Genomic DNA, 20,355 nt, shown 5'->3' with positions numbered 1-20,355 from the left:
ACTTACTGACAGTTAACATCAATGAACAGCTCTTGTTATACTTATTTGAGGTCTTGTGACCTAGACCGATGTGACTGCAAATATCGGTGAGCTCGCTACTGCACAGTGCGATCTTTCACTGTGTACTTGTGGTATTTTGTACTTTAAGATGTAAGTGGAAAATCAAATCTTAACATTTAATTCTCAACAAAAAGCATTTAAATTGAGGATTAAAAAGGAATCTCTAAATCTAATTAAATTATGTTTAAAGTTTTCTTTAATATTGGTTTATAATAACATTCAAGCAAGAGGAAATGTCATTCATTAATCCAAATTATATTTGTGCAAACGTCTCCTGATATTTAGCTCTCGAGGATGTGAGTCAACTCAAGGGATGTTTGGGGAAGATGTTTCTGTCACGGTCCTGGGTCTCCTGACCCAGCGTTTTTAGTTCTTTGTGATTTTTGTATTATTGTACTTGTGTGTGATTTATTCTATGGCTTCTAGTTTTGATCCCTTGCCCTTCATGTCTCTCTGTGTCCCCTCTGTTCTGTGTAATTGTGTGTCTTTGCATGTTTGAGTTTCTTGTTTTCTGTCACTCTGCATTGTGCATTATGTTCTCATGGTTGGTTTTTTGTTACTCTCTCTAGTCTAGTCTCTTGTGTTCCCAGCTGAGTATTTCCCTGTGTATTTTGGTTCTTAGACCTCTGCCTTATGGTTTATGTCTCTGTATTTCTTAGTTGCTGTCTCCACTGTGTCAAGTTCGCGTCTCTGTGTGATACTTCCTGTTTTACTTTGATGGTCCGTGTCTCATGTGAATGCGTCCTGCTTTGCTTGTCTCGTCAGTCCTGATTTCTCCCAGCTGTGCCCTCCTTCTGTGTCTCATTCCCCTCGTTACTTCCCAGTGTATTTAAACCCTGTGTTTCTCTGAGTCAGTGTCGTGTTGTCCCTCATGCTGGGTGGATCTCCCTGTGTGTCTCTCTGTGAGTTTTCCAAGTTCCCAGTTTAGATTAGTTTGTATGTTTTTTCCCTGCCAGCAAATAAAGCTGAGTTTTGAGTTCACCTCCCTGAGTCTGTGAGTCCTGCACTTTGGGTCCAACTCCTGCCTGCCGCACAGCGATTCATGACAGTTTCATAGTTTGCCCTTCAAAGACGATCAGAAGAAAAAAAATATTAACCGGTAAAGTATCCTTACAGCGACAGTAGGAAACTGTCCTGTTCGATCTTTGATTTTCTTTTTTTAGGTGAAGTTTGAAATAGAAACAGGGAAGGCTCTGATCTTTGTTTTTCAAAGGACCAACTGGATTGTTCATTTTAAATGTCATGGATAATTTGTCCCCACATGCTGTCCATCAAGTTGCACATTGTCATGGAAACAGCAACAGATAAAGAAACAAGTAGCACATGAGAGCAGATGATAAGTCTGCCCTGTCACATTACAGCAGTTCATATCTTTGTATTTGCAGTCTTTCTTTGTTTCATTTCAACTACAGAACCTCTTGGTTTGCAGGGGTATTAAATGAAGACTTGGAGCACAACTCTGATACAAGACATTTTTCTTTTCTCTGTCTTTTCATAGCCCTCAAATACGGATATCACCGCTTCACTGCACAGAAATGTCCTGTTGCTGGGTGTGTGGTGGGGGTAAGAGGCAAGTGTGAGGTGAGTGTCTCTTAGAGCAACAGCAGAGACGGTCTATTCTCAGGCAGCAGTTACTGGATATCTTCAGTGAACTTTCCACCTTGTTTTGGACTGAAGATACCCCCAGAGGTAGTTGTAAAGAGTCCACAGAGACATTTTCTTCCTTCTTCACTGCAGCCCTTTAAGGTCCTACCATCACTTTAAGTCTCCAAGATATCCACGCCAACACAACCTGTGAAGTTAGCAACTCCTCCAGAAGTGGCAGAAACCTTTGGGAGAAGAGCCCAATCTAAACCCACCATGAGAGTCTCAGTTTCCCAACTGAACGTGTGCAGACCAAATCCTGGCTACCTGATGCCAAGTGACTTCAGACGGGCCTACTCACCAGCTGATGGATTGGCAGTGAAAGATCCCGGAAAGAGGAAAGTACAACTTGTGCACTGCAGACTGAGCTATACAGAGGAAGACAGAAAGCAGGAAGTGATTGGTGGCTCAGTAAAGAACCTGTTCTCCTCACAGCCTTCTTACCGATCTTGTATTTATCACGAGGTGCCTCTGAGGTGCACTAGATCCTTTGTGTTTTTGGACAAGCCACTTTGTATTTCCCTTGTGGAACTACAGGGGAAAGGAGCATGTAAACCAGCTTTGTGTAGGTCTACATTGTCAATTCGCCTTGGTACCTCGTCCTGCCACAGATCCTCTAAAGATAGCAAACCAGCCAAAAGAAATGAGGGATATGCGAAATCCAGAGCAGCCATGTTGGACAGCAACCAACGTAATGGCCGAGAGAGCTCTTCGGGTCGCTGCAGAGGCCCTCTATCAAAGCACAGGGGCTACAGGTTCAACCGAACACCACCCGCTTGTGGTGTTAACAGCAAGAATGAGGATTCAGACACGCACTGCCTCAGTAATACTTTGGGATTATTGTCATTCAGAGGGCCAGGTCCCTCAAACACAAAGACTGGCACACAGAAGGGGAATGCAGATGAGGCTAGCTTCTCTGCATGGAGAAATTTCAGGCACAGGCAGCACACTTTCGAAACTGGCTCAGGTATGAATTTCATCACCTTGATTCACAAGTCTAAAACATTTAAAGTGGCCATGCCAACTGATCTGTATACTCCTTTGACTGCCTTATATATATTCTAAAGCTGCTGTAGATAAGATCGCATTATTCTGTAGGTGTGAAAGTAATCTAAATGTGGTCTTGGAGGGTAGAAAGTCTCATTTTTTTCACTCTGCCTGTCACCTTTTGATTTATACTTCATGCATGGATAATAGACTCACACACACCTACCACACTTATCCTACTGTACATTCACATTGTTTAAATAAATCCCAGCTGATACAAGCACACACTCAGCTCAACTGCAAGTTTTATTAAAGTGCAAACACTTTCTTTCATCCTCCTTTTACTTTTCACACACTTTGCTGCTGCATATCTTAACAATAGACTTAAAATAAACTGGGGGGGGGGGGGTTAAGAATCTTCCAATCTCTTAAGAAGTCAGGACAAGATTTTATGAAAGGATTATTTTTTTAAAAAAATGTAATTGTGTTTATGCCACAGAGGAATTTCCTGTTTTAGAAAATGGCAATTAAGACAACAAATCAGCCCCAAAACAACACATGTGAGTTGTTCAGCACATGTGAGATTTTCAGTGTCACACTACAACATGGTCTATTATTAAATGCAAAATTTGGTCTTTTGGTGTAGGAGACCAACTATTTCACTTCAAACGCCATCTTAAAACACACACTTTGACTGTTTTCCTGCTTAGAGGTAGTCTTATCTGTGCAATGTTTGAATAAATCCCTAAATATGAAGTTTATATCTTAGTTTAAGACAGAAAAAATGGGGAAGCAGTTAAACAGGATGCGTACAAAGGTATAAAAACCAACATATCTGCACTTCTAAAACTGACTAAAAGGCCTCACTTGCTTATAGGCAGGAGCCCAGAAGGCCTATAGGACTGACATTTGAGGTCCTAGACAAATAATCATCTCCTTGGTGAAATTCCTCTGGTTTTTACTTTATCACTGTTTTACGTTCTAAGTGACTGTTCTTTGTACTCATTTTATATTTTTCACTTGATGTAAGATGAAAGGCTGTTAATGGATGATTTCCTTTTCACTGGAATTTATAGTGAAGCCAAGAGGGAAAGCTACCTCCTATAGAAATAGTTTGACCGGTGACGCTACTTTGTAATAGTGCTCTTTATACATGCCATACGCTTATGGCAGGGTATTCAGTGGAGATATATATTCTACAAAAGCTACAGGAATGGGGCTATGGGTGGTGGATGGATGCGCTGCCATCTTTTACATTATTCATGGGCCACACTCGTGTTCCCTCTGGGTTTTTCTATCTGTGTGTGTGTGTGTGTGTGTGTGTGTGTGTGTGTGTGTGTGTGTGTATCCCTTTGCAAATTATAAAAGTTTAGCTGGAGCTTAAGCATACTGTGAAATCTTTATTACAGTGACGGAAAGAAATTAACTGGAACAAACTGCAAAAGATACCGCTTAACACAAACACAACTTCAAATTATTTTTGCTTGTGAAATGGGGAAAATCATCTTGCTCTTTGAAATTTATTTTGGTTTTGATTGACAAGACTCGCCAAATTAAATTTCACTTTTTTCTGTGTCCGTCAAGTGGTTTCCGAAACATGGAGCAAGCAAGAGAGACCTGCAAAGGGCAAAAGGATGACTGTTCCACAGAAAACTGAAAGAGTTCCTACTTTGGATAAGACCTGTTATTATGATTCCCCACTGAAGACTCTAGAAGGCACTCCCAAGACTCTCAGCCTTCAAGTATGAGCCATTTTTCTATACTGTTTTTTGTTTGTTTGTTTGTTTGTTTTAAGAAAGCTCCTTCAGAGTTAATATTGACCTTTATTTGGGAGGTTATATTGAAATGAAACCTCCATGGAGTCCCACATCATAACAGAAATGTTTAAGAACAACAGTCTCATAGATATCTATTTTTGGTAATACCCAGAAAAATGCTTTGTTGGCTGCAAGAGCTGTTTGTTGTTGCAATGCCACAAATGGCCAGAGGGGTCAAATTTTCCTATAGCATAAATGACAGAATTGTAACCAGTTAATAGTACTTAATGCTTTTTTGCACATATGCATCAGTACTTCTACAAATTTAAAGAGATCTTGTATCTACATAAGGCTATAGAAAAACATGGTCCAATATATGCATCTATCTATCTATCTATCTAGCTATCTAGCTATCTATCTAGCTATCTATCTATCTATCTAGCTATCTTTAAAAAAAAAGGGGCATGTTGGATTTACTTGATTCAATAGTGGACATTGGTTGCACACAAATGTTTTGCTTTGGCAGAAACTTAAACAACTGAGTTAAATCAGCACAACTTTTTCATATTCAGTAAACCTGTGCATTTTGTGTTCATAAAACGCGATTAAAACATGTTCAAATGAAGTAAGTTGAGCTCTTGGAATATTTTAATCCTTCACAATTTTGTCATTTTATTTCAACACTATTCAATAACTTTTACCCCAATACTACTTGTACACTTAAATACTACATGTTGTCTTCATATTACATAATGTTCAAGTTACCATAAAACTTGAATGGGTCTACAACAACTACGATCCTCCTATCTTTATCCTGGTTGCAGGAGGGCTGGGAAATAACCCTGAAGTGATAGGTTACGAGGCAGGGTACACCCTGGACAGCTCACCAGTCTATCACATAGAAACAAACAACCATTTACACTTACATTCATCCATCTGCTTCCGCTTATCCTTTTCAGGGTCGCGGAGCCTATCCCAGCTGTCATAGGGCGAAAGGCGGGGTACACCCTGGACAGGTCGCCAGTCTGTCGCAGGGCTAACACATAGGGACAGACAACCATTCACACTCACATTCACACCTAGTGGCAATTTGGATTATCCAATTAACCTATCCCCACAAGCTGCATGTCTTTGGACGGTGGGAGGAAGCTGGAGTACCCGGAGAGAACCCACGCAAACACGGGGAGAACATGCAAACTCCACACAGAAAGACCCCGGCCTGATGGTGGAATTGAACTCAGGACCTTCTTGCTGTGAGGCAACAGTGCTAACCACCGTGCTGCCCATTTACACTTACATTCACGGGTAATTTAGAATCACCAGTTAACCCTAACTCTAATAACTGCATGACTTTTAACTGTGGGAGGAAACCAGAATACCCAGAGAGAAACCACCTCAAACTAGCCAGAATGTGGATTTGAACCCAGGACCTTCTTACTGTGAAGCAACAGCACTAACCAGCATGCCAACAATCTACGAAATGCAGGAAAGCTATGATTTCCTGTATTTGATGCAGAATTTTTTTTTGCCCTTGTTAATCCACAATAAATAGCAATAGCATGCTCAACAAGAACAAATTAAGTTGTTGAATTTCATACAGATCTTTCATGATTTAATTACGTTCATAGAAACGTGAAATTATTGTGTTCAAATTACAAGTTAGACTTTTTTTAATGTAACAACCACCCAATTTACTTTTTTTGGTATACCAAAAAAAGTAGAGGTGGCTGCTCGACTTGACTGAGATGGATGCCTTCCTGAAACCACGATCCAAAGAGCGCGAGACTGAAACCCATGCAGTGCAGCGGGATTTAACATTGCTATATTATTGACTTACTTTTTGTAAGCAATTGTGTTAAATACACGCGAGATGCTTACGTAAATCCAAGAGCTGGCCAATCCCTTTTTTTCAGTGTAGATAGATCTTTATTCTCAAGTGTTTGACTTTATTGTTGACATTTAAACTCAGTTTTTGCCTTGTTGACTTTGTTTCTCAAATGCAAAATTGTGTTTTTGTACTAAATCAAATTTCAGGACTTTGTAAATTACGTTTTTACACAAGTTTTCCAAAATTTGGCATCAAATTCATAATAAGCACATAAGTCATAAAAAAAACAATTTTTTGCCTCAGTAATTGGTATGTTGTGTTTGTTCATTTTCAATTAAATTTAGGGTTTCAAATTGGTTGAAAGGCATTGCATTTTGTTTTATTTATTTTTTACACAGTGACCCAGTTTTTGTTTTGTTTTGTTTTTTTGTTTTTTTTTTTTGTTATTTGAAGGGTGTTGTAGGTGTTTTTACTGAAATGATTTCAGGCACTCTTTCAGCTGTGTAAGATATTATTAAATATAATTTCAAGGAAAGAAAAAAAAAACAGACCAGACCCTCCAGTGGCAAATTGACTTCCAAATTTCTTCTCTTTCCACTCCTTTTGATCCATCAAAGTTAAAGAAAAATGTTGAAGGTGAGTGAAGCTACTGTGGATAGAAATTCACAAATAATTATTCTACACGGCACAGAACCACGACCAATAATACAAAGGTTGTTTTGGAGGGAAGAAAATACTACAAAAAGCAGTTTGGTATTGTCACAATGCTACCACATAAGATGGAAGAGGGCAGTATATGTGCCATGTGTAACCTTTAAAATCCTCATTAGTCAAGTTTTACATATGTACACTGCTCAGTTAAGCTTTCCCACACAGAGAGCGTTAATTTGTTTTCCTGTTGAAATGAACATCTGTACAACAGCTGCATCATCTCAATGGGTAATTTGAGAGATTTTCTTTTTATTACTTTAGCTGTTTTTCTCATTTTTACATTTTAGGTCAAACGTGGACCCACTTGCAGACTCAAACACAAAGCAGAATAAAAGCAAGCTTTATTATCAAGTCTACCTCTGAAACTGAAACACAGAGACCTACTCAAGGGAAGCAAGAAAGTAAAACAGACACTCCAACAAAGGATGGGGCAGGGCTATTTATACACAGAAAACAGGCTGGGGATGAGAAACAGAAGAGAAATGAGATGTAGGCAAATGCAATCAGGACAATAAAGAGACAGGAAGTAAAACTCTAATCAACGGAGGAAGCCACCTATCAGAATAAAACAGTAAATTAACAAACAATTAAAAGAAGACAACACCAAGACACGAATAACCTAACTTTTGGAGAACACAATAAAATGAGATGGATTGGGAAGAAACAGAAAACACTAAGGGAACTACACTCGTGAAAAATAATCAGCTCGGCTGAGAAACTAAAGTTGACCGAGGATTCACAACCCAAAACTAAGACTGTAAATCATTTTAACAGGCATTCAAACTCCATAAACACAAAGATACCCAAGTGAAACTTTAAGATACTAGAATAGTAATGAAAAAGCAGGAATCCATTTCTCCATACAGACCAGAGTTCACATAATACAGAAAAACTAAAAGTGTCAGCGTACCAGGATAACAATGAATACATGAACCCAGACACAGGATCACAAAACAGAAAACAAAGACTCAGCCACATCACAAGCAATCAAACTCACGTTTAGAATAATAAAGGAACAAAAAGTTAAACTCAAATGTGTTCATTAAGATCCTAAATTCAAAAAACTTGATGAGGACGGTCCTCAGTCCTGGTCCTTGAGTTTCTCTGAAAACTTTAGATTTTTTTTTTTTTATATCTTTCAGCTTTATGTTTTGCTTTCTGTATTATATCTATATAGACCCAGTTCTGGGTCTGTTGCTGTCTTACTTTATGATTCCTACTCATAATATTTATTGTTTGCAATCCAGTGCTTTGTTTCTTGTATATTTATTTATTTTTGCATTTCAGTGTTTTCCCTGTCTCTCATCCATCTCTCTCTAATTTCTGATCGTGCCTGTACTGCCCTCTCCATCATGTCTTACATGAGACTCTTAGTATTTGTCTTTTATTTCCTGTTTTAGTTTGAAGATTGGTTTTCTTTGATTCCTTACATCAGTTTACTTACTCTTTTGTCGTTTACCATTTACCATTCTGTTTTTGGCCGAAATTAAATCCTCGTTATACTACCCCCAGCTTTGTGCTTATGGTCCCACATCTTTACATTTCACATATTTTGGCACATGGGTTCAACAAATTCAGGAGAAAAAAGAAAAAAACTAATAATTCCAGTTTCCCTTTTTTCTTTTTGCTATTTGAAAGCATTTTTGTAGTTTTATCTTGTTGCTGTGATGGGTAAAGATCCAATGAGTTCTGTGAAGCTTTTTAAAGGATTCCGCTTCCCCCTGTGAGCAAGGCTCTTCTACCTTTATCTCCACTAAAGCTAAGCATAATATTTCTATGTTGCCTCCACCTCCTAGCCATTACAAGGCTGTGAAGAGGATTTTCCAAGGTTAAGATGTAGATTAGAGATGTTTTCAAAATAGATTTCAACCCAGTGAAGATTTTCTTTCTCTTTCCACAGGATTAGTGTATATGAGTTGTACTCTATTCTTCCCACAAACAAGCAGCTTACTGTATATATATTCCCCACCCAACCCCAGGAGGCTTTGGAGCTCTTCAGACCAGACTTCATCAGCCGATCTCAGGGTCGACTGAGGAGGTTGGAGCAGAGGGCTAGGATAAGGAAATCACTGCAGGACTCCAATCCAGACCTGGTGCAGGGCCTTAGGGAAAATCGTGTCAAGCAAAAGAGGAACTGCACCACACCAGATCCACTTAGCGGTAAGCACAGCTGAATAACTCAGGTCGAAACCTGGAGCAGAAGTAAGCCACTTAGTAGAATATAATGTCACATACTTATTGGCCCACCAATCTGAATGATTTGATTCTGCTGTATAGTGACAGCAGCACATCAGGAGCTCTAAGTCACAGTGAAAGATCCTGGAGGTTGTGGAAGTAAAAGTAAGGCAGGAGCTCTTGCAACAACAGCAGGCAATCCACAGTGTAGCTACTGCAGATCAGATAGGATTCAGTCCACAGCAGGCCCTCATCTCCTACATTGATCTTTTACCATGTATCCCATCTCTTCTGTCACTTCTACAGAGACAGAAACATTCATCAAACCCATGAAGCACTACGATGAAAGCTCCTCCAGTCAGTGTAGTTTTCTGGAGACACTGCAGCCTCCAACACACAGAGTGAGAAATAATTAAATAAGAAGCTCGTAGCCATACCATATTGAATTTTTCTAGCATTTTGAGGAACTGTGAATTGTTTCTCCAATAATTCTTTTTAACCTATCTAAACTGGGGTGGACTGAAACAAAGGGGAGGACATTACATTTTATTCCCTTTAAAGTGTAGTGGCATTTATCCAACTTTGCTCTCTGCTGGACATTTTCTGGTACTGCAGATCGGTTAAAGCACTGTTTTCTGCATGCAGGAAATAAAAAAGTTTCAAAAAATAGACCATAATAATCCTTTGGTTTTGTTTTGTGCTATTTCAAGTTAAAAAAAAGATTCGTCAAAAAAGCATTCATACGCAATGCCAAGTATAATTTTAAATACATATAATGATGTGTATTTTTTTTAATCGTGGTTGGGTTATTTAAGGTTCATAAAGGTGTTCACTGTGCAAGAAATTGGCTTCTATATACATTTTTCTGAGCATTAATCTCCAGTTTGTGCTTTTGAAAAATGTGGGATTTTATTACATTGGTGGAATATGAGCTCTCCACAGGTCACATAATATCAAATGTTCATAAATGCATCCTAATTTTAAGAGTAGCAACACATCCCATAACAATCATTTCCTGGCTTTTTTTGCTGGATAACAGCCTGTTTTTTTCTGAAGTTATAGGAGGGATGTGTTTTCAGATCATCTCTCGGCTCTGAATTTTGTTTTGGAAGGTCATGGCGGGGTCATGAAATTAGGAACCATGAATAGCTCACAGTCATCTCTGACTGAAGTTTGGATTCTAATTATAAACAGAGTTAGTAGGACTAGATATGCCCGTGCTTGGCATGTGTGTGGGTTTGATATCTGTCCATGTGTGTGTGTGTGTGTGTGTGTGTGTGTGTGTGTGTGTGTGTGTGTGTGTGTGTGTGTGTGTGTGTGCGTGTGTGTGTGCATGCGTGTGTGTGTGTGTGTGTGTGCGTGCGCGTGCGTGCGTGCGTGCGTGTGTCTGTGTGTGTGTGTCTGTGTGTAACTGTCTGAAACAGAGAGATCACACACAGCCCTCAGTGTTCATTTACATATGCGAGATTCATTTACATTTTAATTCTTATTTGTTATTCCTGTGTGTTTGTGTGTGTGTGTGCGTCATATTATTGCCTGTGTGTGTGGGTGTGTGTGTGTGTGTGTGTGTGTGTGTGTGTGTGTGTGTGTGTGTGTGTGTGTGGGTGTCTTAGATAACCTTTTCAAGCCTAGAGAGAGGTCTATATCGAGTAGAGAGATGCAGCTGAGGTCCAGACGGTGAGTTCTCAGATCAAACCCGAGTCAGACATTGTCACTCTTCTTCTTCTTGCACTTTGCTTTTTTTTTAATTCAGCACAATCCATCACCCTTGTTTGTCATATCTGGATGCATCCACACAATGCACATTCACACATATGCATGCTGTATAGATACAATAGATCTTTGACGCCCAAATGTCTTGGCAGGAGATATGAGCTTTCCTCTGTATATCTTATCTATTTTTTTTTCTTCCCTTATCTGGAAAGGCACACCTGATCAGATGATGGCTGCCCATTGTAATTTTTTTTCAAAAGCAACATTATCTGGCTTGGAGGATCTCTTGACAAATTGGCTGTAGTTGCGGGAATGAAAAAGTAGTCTGAGCGAGACCTGTTTATCAATGGATCCAGGTTTTTCACTGGCTGTGGTCTCACTAGATAAAACCTCATCTCTAGTATGCCAGTCTGCTGGCATGGCTCAGCCACCCTCAAACTTCTGATACTATATTCCCCTGCTGCGTATGAATATGCGTTTTTCTGTCTGTAGGATTTACAACATGCTGCCAGAGGTGACAAAGAGAAAGGAGGAGGAAAAAAGAAGGGCTGTATCTCAAGCCAACAGACTGCGGGCCGAAGTCTTTAAAAAGGTAGTGCTTGGGTGATTTTGGTATAAAAATCAGTCCTGAACACTGATTATTGTGCATGAAAACTGTCAACAAACATTAAAAATACTCCTGAAGTACAAAAGAAAACACAAGAAGGGTTGATCCAAAGGATGGCATGGTGGGGCACAGATTAGTATAGCGTCAACTCACAGCAAGAACATTTTGGATTGTGACCTGCTAGTCAGGTGGGAAGTCTTTGTTCTGGTTTTGGATAGCCTCACTTCCCCCACAGTTGAGCGACATTTGCGTGAAATTAATTAGTGTTTCTAATTTGGCTGCGGTTGTGAGGAACTCTCTGTGTTAGCCTACGGATGGACTGGCAACTAGTCCAGCATGTACCCTGCCTCTAGCTCAACTCCACCTGGGATAGGCTCCAGCCCCACTCTCTAGTTTGATAGTTGTACCCATACAACCCCAAAACTGCTCATTTTTAAATACATATTTTTTGCTGTTTAACATTACAGATGCAACAATGTATTGAACCGAATGCAAAGAACTGAAAACTGAGTTTGTACAGCTCTAACAAGCTTAAAAATTCAGTTTTTTGGTATGACCACCTTTATTCTTCAACACAGCCTTCACTCTTTTAGGTAAGCTTTCTTTGAATCGCTCTAAGTAGTCTTCAGGAATAGTTCTCCAGGTCTCTTGCTCTTTCTTGGATGTTGGCTGCCTTTTGTTCTATTCTCTGTCAAGATGATCTCACATTGCTTCAACAATGTAGAAGCTCAGTTGCTTGGAGGCCAATCCATGACACTTGTGTGTTTTTCTATCCAGCTATGCTTTTATTGTACTGGCAGTACCATTCAGATGCTTTCTGGATGGTATTGCATGGTGGATCAAAATCTAAAAGTACTGAAATGCATAGCGTACACTCTGTTTTACAGATGGAGACACTCACTGTTGTATCTCTCTCCTGACCCCCTCCATACATATTAACAATTTGAGACAAAGTGTAAAAATTTGGTTCATCACTCCATAAGACCTGTTGCCACTGATTTTCAATCCAATTTAATTGACATACATTAGTCTTGTCTCCCTGTTTTCCCTTTCTTTCTCACTGAGACCATTTGTAATCAGACTTTGTTGAAAAGTAGATTGTTGAGACGGTTGAAGGTGTAGGTCCACCTCTCAGGTCCTGTAAATGTTTTTCACCAAATTTCTTTAGGTCATGATTTTTAGATACTACTGTAGTTTTTCAGAACTGCCACTTTCTCTTTTGTCCTCCAGTTGTCCAGTTTTCTCAGTTTTTAAGGACACACTGCACATCATGCTGAGATATAACACATTTTCAGACAATAGCTCATTAGGATTTACCTTGTTGGTCCAAAAATACATGTTTATGCTTGTCAAATTGTGTTATCTTTGGCATTTTTCAATGAAAGAAACAAAGTATGACTTTAATGGCAGGTGTCAAGTAATAAAGTGCCTAAAGGTATTATTTAAAATTGGTTCTTTGCAAAAATGTATACACAACCCTGGTTCATCCTTTGACTTAAGTGCCGTTTTGAATGATTCTTAGGTAAGTGTTAAGCTGCTGGACTGAAAATGAGTAAAAAAAAAAAAAAGGCAGTCACCGTCCGCAGAAAAGCTTTTAAAGTCTTTCTGAGAGCGTGGAGAATTGTTGCTCAAGACCACTCAAAAAAAAAAAATGTACAAGTCTGGCTCCTTTAAAGCAAAATATAAATAAATGAGGGGTGGCTCAAGACTTTTGCACAGTACTGTATACTCAAGTAATGTTTCAGTATTTTCAGTTGTATTTGACTGGATTAATTAATGGAAACATAAGCACACACAGCCAAAAAAAACAAGAGGCCAGTCATTCTTCAGCATGCTAACATGTTTTAGCATATTTCTCAGAAAAGCTAAAAGAAAACCATTTCACAGAAAAACCAACTTAAACAAAATATAATATATATGTTCAGATGTCTTTAACCATCTGCAATTGTATCTTGATTAATGAATATAGTGTCCGCATCTAAAAATGAAGCGTGGTTTGATCCTTGTCCACCAGAGGTCACTGCTCAACTGCTGATGTTTCTGTCGTTTCTCACTGTGGAGTATCGCCAGTGTATGAATTCAACATTAAGGTCTATCTAAACACAAATCCTCATATTTGCTTGAAATCTGTTATTTGCGGTGTGTTCAAAAATCAGAAAGCATTAAAGAACCTTCTTATCAGTCATGCCAGAACAAAATCATTACTGCATTACAGCTAAGCCTGTTTCATCCTTTACACAACCATGTCGTTTTGGCTTTCACTGCTACAGAAAAATCTAGCACTACAAAAGCTTATATCCATTAGGCAATGCTGACATGAAGCATCCACATCCTTCAGCTGTTAGGGGCCTGTGGCGAATGAATGATATATTTAGGACATGCGGTGTCAGACAGATCCATTTGGCTTCCCTTATGATCGAGCCTTCAGTCTCTAACATAACCAGAACAATGAATTCACTGTCAGTCAGGTGAGATGTGAAAAATGTGAAGAGATGTCTCCAATCTCTTACAGATAATTACACAATTATGACAGTCTCGGTGTGTGTGTGTGTGTGTGTGTGTGTGTGCGCGCACAAAAGACAGACAGAGACAGAGAGAGAGAGCGAAATGGTGTGTGCACGTGTTTTTCCATGATCTTATTCAATATGAGCTAAAATTGAAAGGCTTATTTCTTCTTTGCCACTGTGTAGGCATGCTGGGAACTGTTTTGCCTTAGGCCTCCCTTTCATTTTTAAGAAAACTGTGAATCTACAGTAAATCACAGTCGTGTGGTTTACTGACACAGCGAGCAACTGTAGAAGAAAGTGTGATGTCAAATCGCTCTGTAAGAGAATATTTTATTTCCTGGTGAAATGGAGCAGTTATGATGCCAGTGCGACCTTCCCACCTCTCAAATGAAGCCATTAGCTGGGCCCAACCACAGAGACTGAGAGAAAAGGAGTGTGTTCACCCTAACAAACACTGTGTGCTTTAGAGGTTTCATTTCATCAGAAATTCTCCAACCCACACACACACACACACACACATATACATGCACACACAGGGGGGAGCCCAGCTAAGACTCACAGCAGGGTCTGATAGCACAGTGTAGAGGGTGGCTGGTTGTGAATGCTGGCTGAAATTTCATTTCAGCTGTTGTGTAGTACTGTAAGAGAAGCATGATTGCATAGCAGGGGTGTATGGTCAGGAAGCAAGCTATAATTATTCCCCCTACCTGAGCTTAGCCTTCTCAGCAGTGAAGCTGATGGAAGTGAAAGCCAATTTGGCAGCCTGCGTCTTACCTGAGTGATGCTGAGCTGTTCTTAAAAGAGAAGGGAGGTCTAAGAGTAGACAGATATGTTTTTGATCTTCAGGAGCTAGCGTAGCATTGTTGTTTTTCTTGTCTTGCAGAAAATTCTGGATCAGGTCCTGCAAAGATAAATCGGACACCGGCGAATGGGGATACTTCACTGACCACTTACTGCATCTTCAAGCTTAACACTTTGCAATAATAATTACTGTATAACTCCTTTAATTTCTTACTTAAGTCATGCTACATGTATGTCATTTGATGTTGTATTTTGCATCCTGTAACCAGAAAAAAACGATATTGCAGATATTGTCACCAGGCTTTTATTAGTTGAGGATAATGTATTTTGGCTATTATCTGTTACTGATATGATTCAATCTGACACTAAACAGAGATGCCAGATTATTATTAAATAGGCAATTTTGTAAAAGTAGTCTGCAGGTGGAAATTGCATGAAGTGAAATCTGTGTGAGATCAATTGTGTGCAAACAATAACAAAGCCCACACACCCCACCTACCACCGACAATTGCTCATTACCGACAAATGTGATGAGTTTGTCAGTTGTCAGGTCTTTTTTGCTGGTCAAATAAACATGCAGCAGTCAAACAACACAGACATAATCATCTAAATTGAGCAGTTTCGTTCCTGATGGTTTTCTTCATTGGATATATCTTTTTCCACAAATGTCGCTCAAGGGCTGCAAAATAAACTGAATGTATCCCTCGGACATTCTGCGTTAAAGTTATTTTACAGGAAGTCAAGCCTTGGTGCTTTAACCAGAAAACCTTGGCTGTCATTGTTACTGTACAGTAGGTGTTCATAAAGCAGGAGAGGGAGGCTACGTTTCGTCATTGACTTCACATGTGCCTGGAGGCCTGTGGAACCTCCCATCCGGAACAGTGGAATTTCAAGCTAATCGAACTCAGGAGACTTGCAGCACCCGTGAAAGGGGCCTTTGTCACACAGCTCCAAACCAAAGATGACATTGTAATAAGAGAGGAGACTCCTGAGCACAGCCTGGGACCGCAGACCACATATACCTTGTAAAGGTGACTGACAACTCTGTGGCATTTAAACAGTGCCTGCTGGGATGAGGAGAGAAGACGGGAAGGACATGTGCTGCAGGAAAAACACAGTATATTCAAAGAGTAAATTCTTTGGTGAGTCAGTTGCTTTGGAGTAAATGCAAAATGTTACGTTAAATGTTTAATAAAGGTTAAATTTGCTTACTGCTGTATTTCATTCTCCACTAGGATTAAAGTGATTAATTAAGGCCCTTAGGTGCAGTAAACAGCATCAATAACTACTGACTTTACTCCTGCCTGTGTTGTCAGGTCAGCAAAGCCATTTTGCAAAAGTAATGCGCATGGGAGAAATGTCCTCCTGCCATGTAGACTGGTTCCAGTTGATGAACACATACTGACAAGCAGTCGTATAAGAGGAGACGAGTGCTTGTCAGTCAGCCCGTCTCTCTCTGAGGCATCATGTGTCTGTATGTCACAGCGTTATCTCCGCAGAATGTGTACTATGTGCTCTGAGGCCCTTCAGCTGGCTTCCCAATGGCTTTGACTGACTCAACAGCCCTGAGGGGTAAGACTGATATGGCAGGCTTAGAAAGAAGTGAGCTTACAGTGCTAAATGTGTATGTGCATGTAAAGCCACTCATTACAAGCGTTTAGTCATTAGGCATATCCCTAGCAGGCATACTATTTGAAAATCTAGCCTCAATGACATCATGTGTTTTTATATTTAGGTGTATTAAGGCGTTAAAGCCATCAAAGAATCTCAGGCTGAACAATAGGTAGTCATTTAAAAAGGCAAAACTAGACCTAACGCAGACATAACTCCAGTCAGCTCAGGCAAAGCGATGAAATTCTTCCTCTTTCTCCCTTGCTCTCAGTTTTTCTTTTCTTTTTTCAGTTTGTAACCTCAGTGGAAATGTGAAGTGAAATGACGCCTGCGCAGAGATACATCTGTGACTTTTTTGCCTGCAGCACACTCACTAAAAAAGATTAGGCTAAACCACACCAGGTAGCCTGTGCAGAACACAGATGGGGCCTGATTTATGGCGGTTTGTGTGCCTGGGCACAGAGACGGAGTGAAACAGGAAGAGGAGATGATAGGTGACTCATATTTTTTAATATAGATTGTTCTGAGAAATTGAATCATGCTAGTTCGGTCAAGGTCTTACATTTATTCCATCAGTCATTACAATTATAAGTTGTGCAGATAGCTAGGTCTATGGTTTAATGCCACATTATTTCAAATCTTACTTCAAAGTTTGCCACGCAAAAAAAAGACAGAAAAATTATAGGAGCAAATCAGGGCACAACAGGTTTAAAAGGCTTAGTGTTTTAAAAATGTCAGCTCAGAAACCACATGAGTCTGCATTCAAAGATTTTCTTCTACACAACTCATCACAGAATTTCTCACGATCATTTCCAACAAATTACATCCCAAGCGATGCTGTGGTAAAACTCGCTAACCTCCCTTGGGCTCTGCCCTTTTCAGAGCTGAGTTCTGTATCTCACTTGTGTGTATCTCAGCCGCTCTATCATCACATGCTTGAGAAAGTCAGAAAAAAGCCAGTCATCCTAATTCACCCTGGACCCTCTAGATGAAAGAAGACATTTGTCTGTGTTTCAAGGATGAGTAGGAGGACTAAGACTAAATAAGCAAGATCAATATTTGTTGTGTTCATGGAATTAATTGGTTTAAATCTGTCTGCAATTATTTGTCGCTGACATATAAAGAAATGTTTAAATGTGCAGATTACTTCCATGCAGAAGCGGTTGGAGAAAAGCCACATTTGTGTATCCTGGTAACATGCTCTGAGAAATATACAGAAATTCAAACACACTGATCTGGTTTTTATGTTTCCTGTTAAGTTGTGAGAAGCCAGCAAAAGAGAGCTTGAAGATTAATAAGAGGAAGATATGCACAGTAGGTTACATTATATTCTCTGCAAAATCTTTTCTTTACAGCCTACGCACATTCCTTCTCAGAAGCAGACTGTTCAAGACAAGGCTGTCTGATTTCTTTAGACTTGTAACTCAATTCATTAATTTCACAATTTTATGTAAATTCACATTTTTTTATTTATTATAAACTTTCATATATTTTTTTTCTCCTTATTCGTTTGCTGCTCTAGTTATATTTTTTCCTGAATAACATGTTTTGTCATTGTAAGGCTGGCCATATGTCAATATGTTTTTTTCCCTTTAAATTCACCTACTCTTTGTTGACAACAAGCTAATTAACTATCACAGACACATAAAGGGCAAAAAAAAGAAAGAAAAACTATAACTAACCAGCATCCCCCCCTGCAGAGTTCAGGGGGAAAATCTATGCATTCATTGATTTACATTATCCACTCGAATGTTCTCTGAACAGAAAGCGCAAAAACGTATATGATACTGCTATTAGTAAATACATTTGCTTATACAGACCAATCCCAGTCCACCAGTAAAACTAACATTGTGTGAGAGAATAGTGCAAACTGCATTAATAAATAATATGTACACTATAAATCTAAGAAAAACAGCTGCATGAAATACTACAGAAGTGTGTGTACAATCATGTGCCTGAAAGCTGTTTTCACCTGTCAAAATACGCAGTTATTATACAGTGCTATATATCGCCGATTTTTATAAAAGATTATGCTAATATAATTATTTTTTTATATTTTTAATCTCCAGGTTTCACAAGTGGCTATTGCTGCTTAAGAAAAAAAATGTCCTTGAATGTCCAGAATAGACTTAGTTGAATGAATATGATTTTTATGGGCGAAAATATCAGATAATTTCAGTGGGCTGGCAGCAAACTCATTAAAATTGTTAATGATTGGTTTTGGGGTGAACTCGTTTCGGTTTCTATTGTGAAAAAGTTCAAGAACCACTGGTCAGTGGATTAGGTTTGACTCCGTTATAGGTAAAGGGAAACAAAGAACGACAGCGGTCTTAAACGCAGATAGACTTTAGGACCCAGAGGCGTGTGAAGAGCACATGGCAAACTGTAGCTGCTCTGGGTCTAGAGGGGATGGCAAGTCCGCTTCACTATACTCTCCAACAGTCTCCTCTCATTCTGTCTGTGCTGTCGCTTTCTAACACCCTCCTCACATCAGCAACACCCTTTCCCAGAAACATTTAGCTAACACTTGCCGCTTATCTCTCGTTTCCCCCCTCACCGTTGTCCACCATATGTTTGGTGTTGCATGGAAAAGTTTCTGAGAGCTTCTTTCTTGGAGTGACAGCCTGCCGCATCTTGTTGGGAGTCTGGGTGGTGAAGTCTGTTTTCCTCCCTTTTCTTTTTCCCTCACACTCACTGTGAACTGCTTTGACCCGTATCTCCATCCTGTCACCAGTGTTGAAGCATCTGGTGGTAGCTACGTTAATAACGCAGTCTGACCGGAGCGCTTTTCCTCATTTCACCCTACCGAACCCGGGAATGATGCGAACCTGGAGGCGGCGGAAGAACTTTGGCTTGCTGATCCTCGCTCTCCGAGTCTGGTGCCTGTCCACGGCAGCAAAACATGCTGACAGCATGGTTTACAACATAGAGAGGGGTGAGTGGATATCTTTATTGTGAATATCAGTGCTATCACTCAGCGGGCTCATTGTCATGTACAGCTGCAGATGCTCAGCCACAGTCTGGTAACGTGATTTTCAGTGTTTGCACATTTTATTTATTTCTCTCTTTACAAAAAAAGCCGTTTCCTAGTCTCAAGCTGCGCATTTTACACATAGGCTGGGCAGAAAGGAAATTGGTTTTTTTAACATCAGTTTTCGTACTCAGATGGAAAAACAATAAAAGGAAGTCAGACTGCTGCGGATGAACAGATAGTTTGACATCCAGGAGGATGCAGCTTCATCTTTAGCCTGTAAACATAAACCCAAACAGGATGTCTCCTGAATGAATCAGCCACTGATTATGGGGTAGTCTGTGTATGGGATTGAGCACGTGACACAGTACAAATTTGTGCGTGTGGATGTGTGGATGTAGTAAGAGAAAAGGAAAAGGAACAAAAATAAATGCCACCCACTGTTAAACGTAAGGAGCTATTCAAATATAGATATTTTTGAGGTGATCAAGCATGCTGAAGTGATAAATAAGAAAATACAGGCCATATAAGGTTAAAAGTGCACTACTGAAACAATACGACATGCTACCATCACAGCTGGAGCAGCTAATACAGATGTACAGTGCCAACAAGTCAATAATAAGCTTTCATGAAAGAGAAGTAGAAAGATTCAGCTCATGAGTTGTTTGCTGTCCACATCAGCCAGCTGTCGGATCATTAAAGCTGCCACACACTGGGTTAGTTAAAACAGAAATGCAGAGAGTAAAACAGTTGTAATGGGTTGCGTGAGCGTTGAACTAGGGCAGGCTCTTTTGTGGCAGCAGTCAGATACAGTAATGTTGGATATTGACTTCAGCCTCTATGTGAAACGTTTGTCACAGTCTCCCCCCACCTTGGTGGGGGCTCTTGCTACAGCGCTTTTAGTCATACTACAGTTTGTTCGAATGGAGGCAGAGAGGGGTTTTTTTGTAGCAGACTCTTTTCATGTTCTCCCAAAATTGGGA

The 20,355-nt window shown here is 39.7% G+C and overlaps 2 protein-coding genes across 3 annotated transcripts in view; both read left to right on the top strand.

The window, feature by feature from the left end:
* The first annotated feature begins 1,920 nt into the window (after positions 1-1,920).
* On the top strand, positions 1,921-15,898 carry LOC147316076 (uncharacterized). The gene is made up of 6 exons (XM_086258092.1): positions 1,921-2,671; positions 4,276-4,433; positions 8,967-9,147; positions 10,776-10,839; positions 11,368-11,467; positions 14,873-15,898. The coding sequence occupies exons 1-6, from the start codon at positions 1,921-1,923 to the stop codon at positions 14,900-14,902; spliced, it is 1,284 nt and encodes a 427-aa protein (XP_086114218.1). The 3' UTR covers positions 14,903-15,898.
* Positions 15,899-18,796: 2,898 nt separating this feature from the next.
* adam12b (ADAM metallopeptidase domain 12b) overlaps positions 18,797-20,355 on the top strand; it is a 102,624-nt gene continuing 101,065 nt past the window's right edge. For both annotated transcript variants that reach the window (XM_086259257.1, XM_086259256.1), the window contains exon 1: positions 18,797-19,336. In XM_086259257.1, the coding sequence (XP_086115383.1) occupies positions 19,219-19,336 (118 nt within the window). In that variant the 5' untranslated portion in view covers positions 18,797-19,218. The remainder of the gene's footprint in view (positions 19,337-20,355) is intronic.

This window comes from Aulonocara sp. 'chitande type north' Nkhata Bay, linkage group LG13 (assembly GCF_057382095.1).
Source record: "Aulonocara sp. 'chitande type north' Nkhata Bay isolate Kocher_YH1m ecotype deep benthic linkage group LG13, A_spYH_male_GT1.1, whole genome shotgun sequence".
Taxonomy (NCBI): domain Eukaryota; kingdom Metazoa; phylum Chordata; class Actinopteri; order Cichliformes; family Cichlidae; genus Aulonocara; species Aulonocara sp. 'chitande type north' Nkhata Bay.
The sequence above is the reverse complement of the archived record's forward strand: the minus strand, read 5'-3'. Positions and strand labels throughout refer to the sequence as shown.

Excerpts from the sequence above, each read along its gene's own strand:
- LOC147316076 (XM_086258092.1), top strand. The coding sequence starts at position 1,921 with ATGAGAGTCTCAGTTTCCCAACTGAACGTGTGCAGACCAAATCCTGGC. Across the intron at positions 2,672-4,275 it reads CACTTTCGAAACTGGCTCAG|TGGTTTCCGAAACATGGAGC; the intron begins GTATGAATTTCA and ends GTGTCCGTCAAG. Across the intron at positions 9,148-10,775 it reads CACACCAGATCCACTTAGCG|ATAACCTTTTCAAGCCTAGA; the intron begins GTAAGCACAGCT and ends TGGGTGTCTTAG.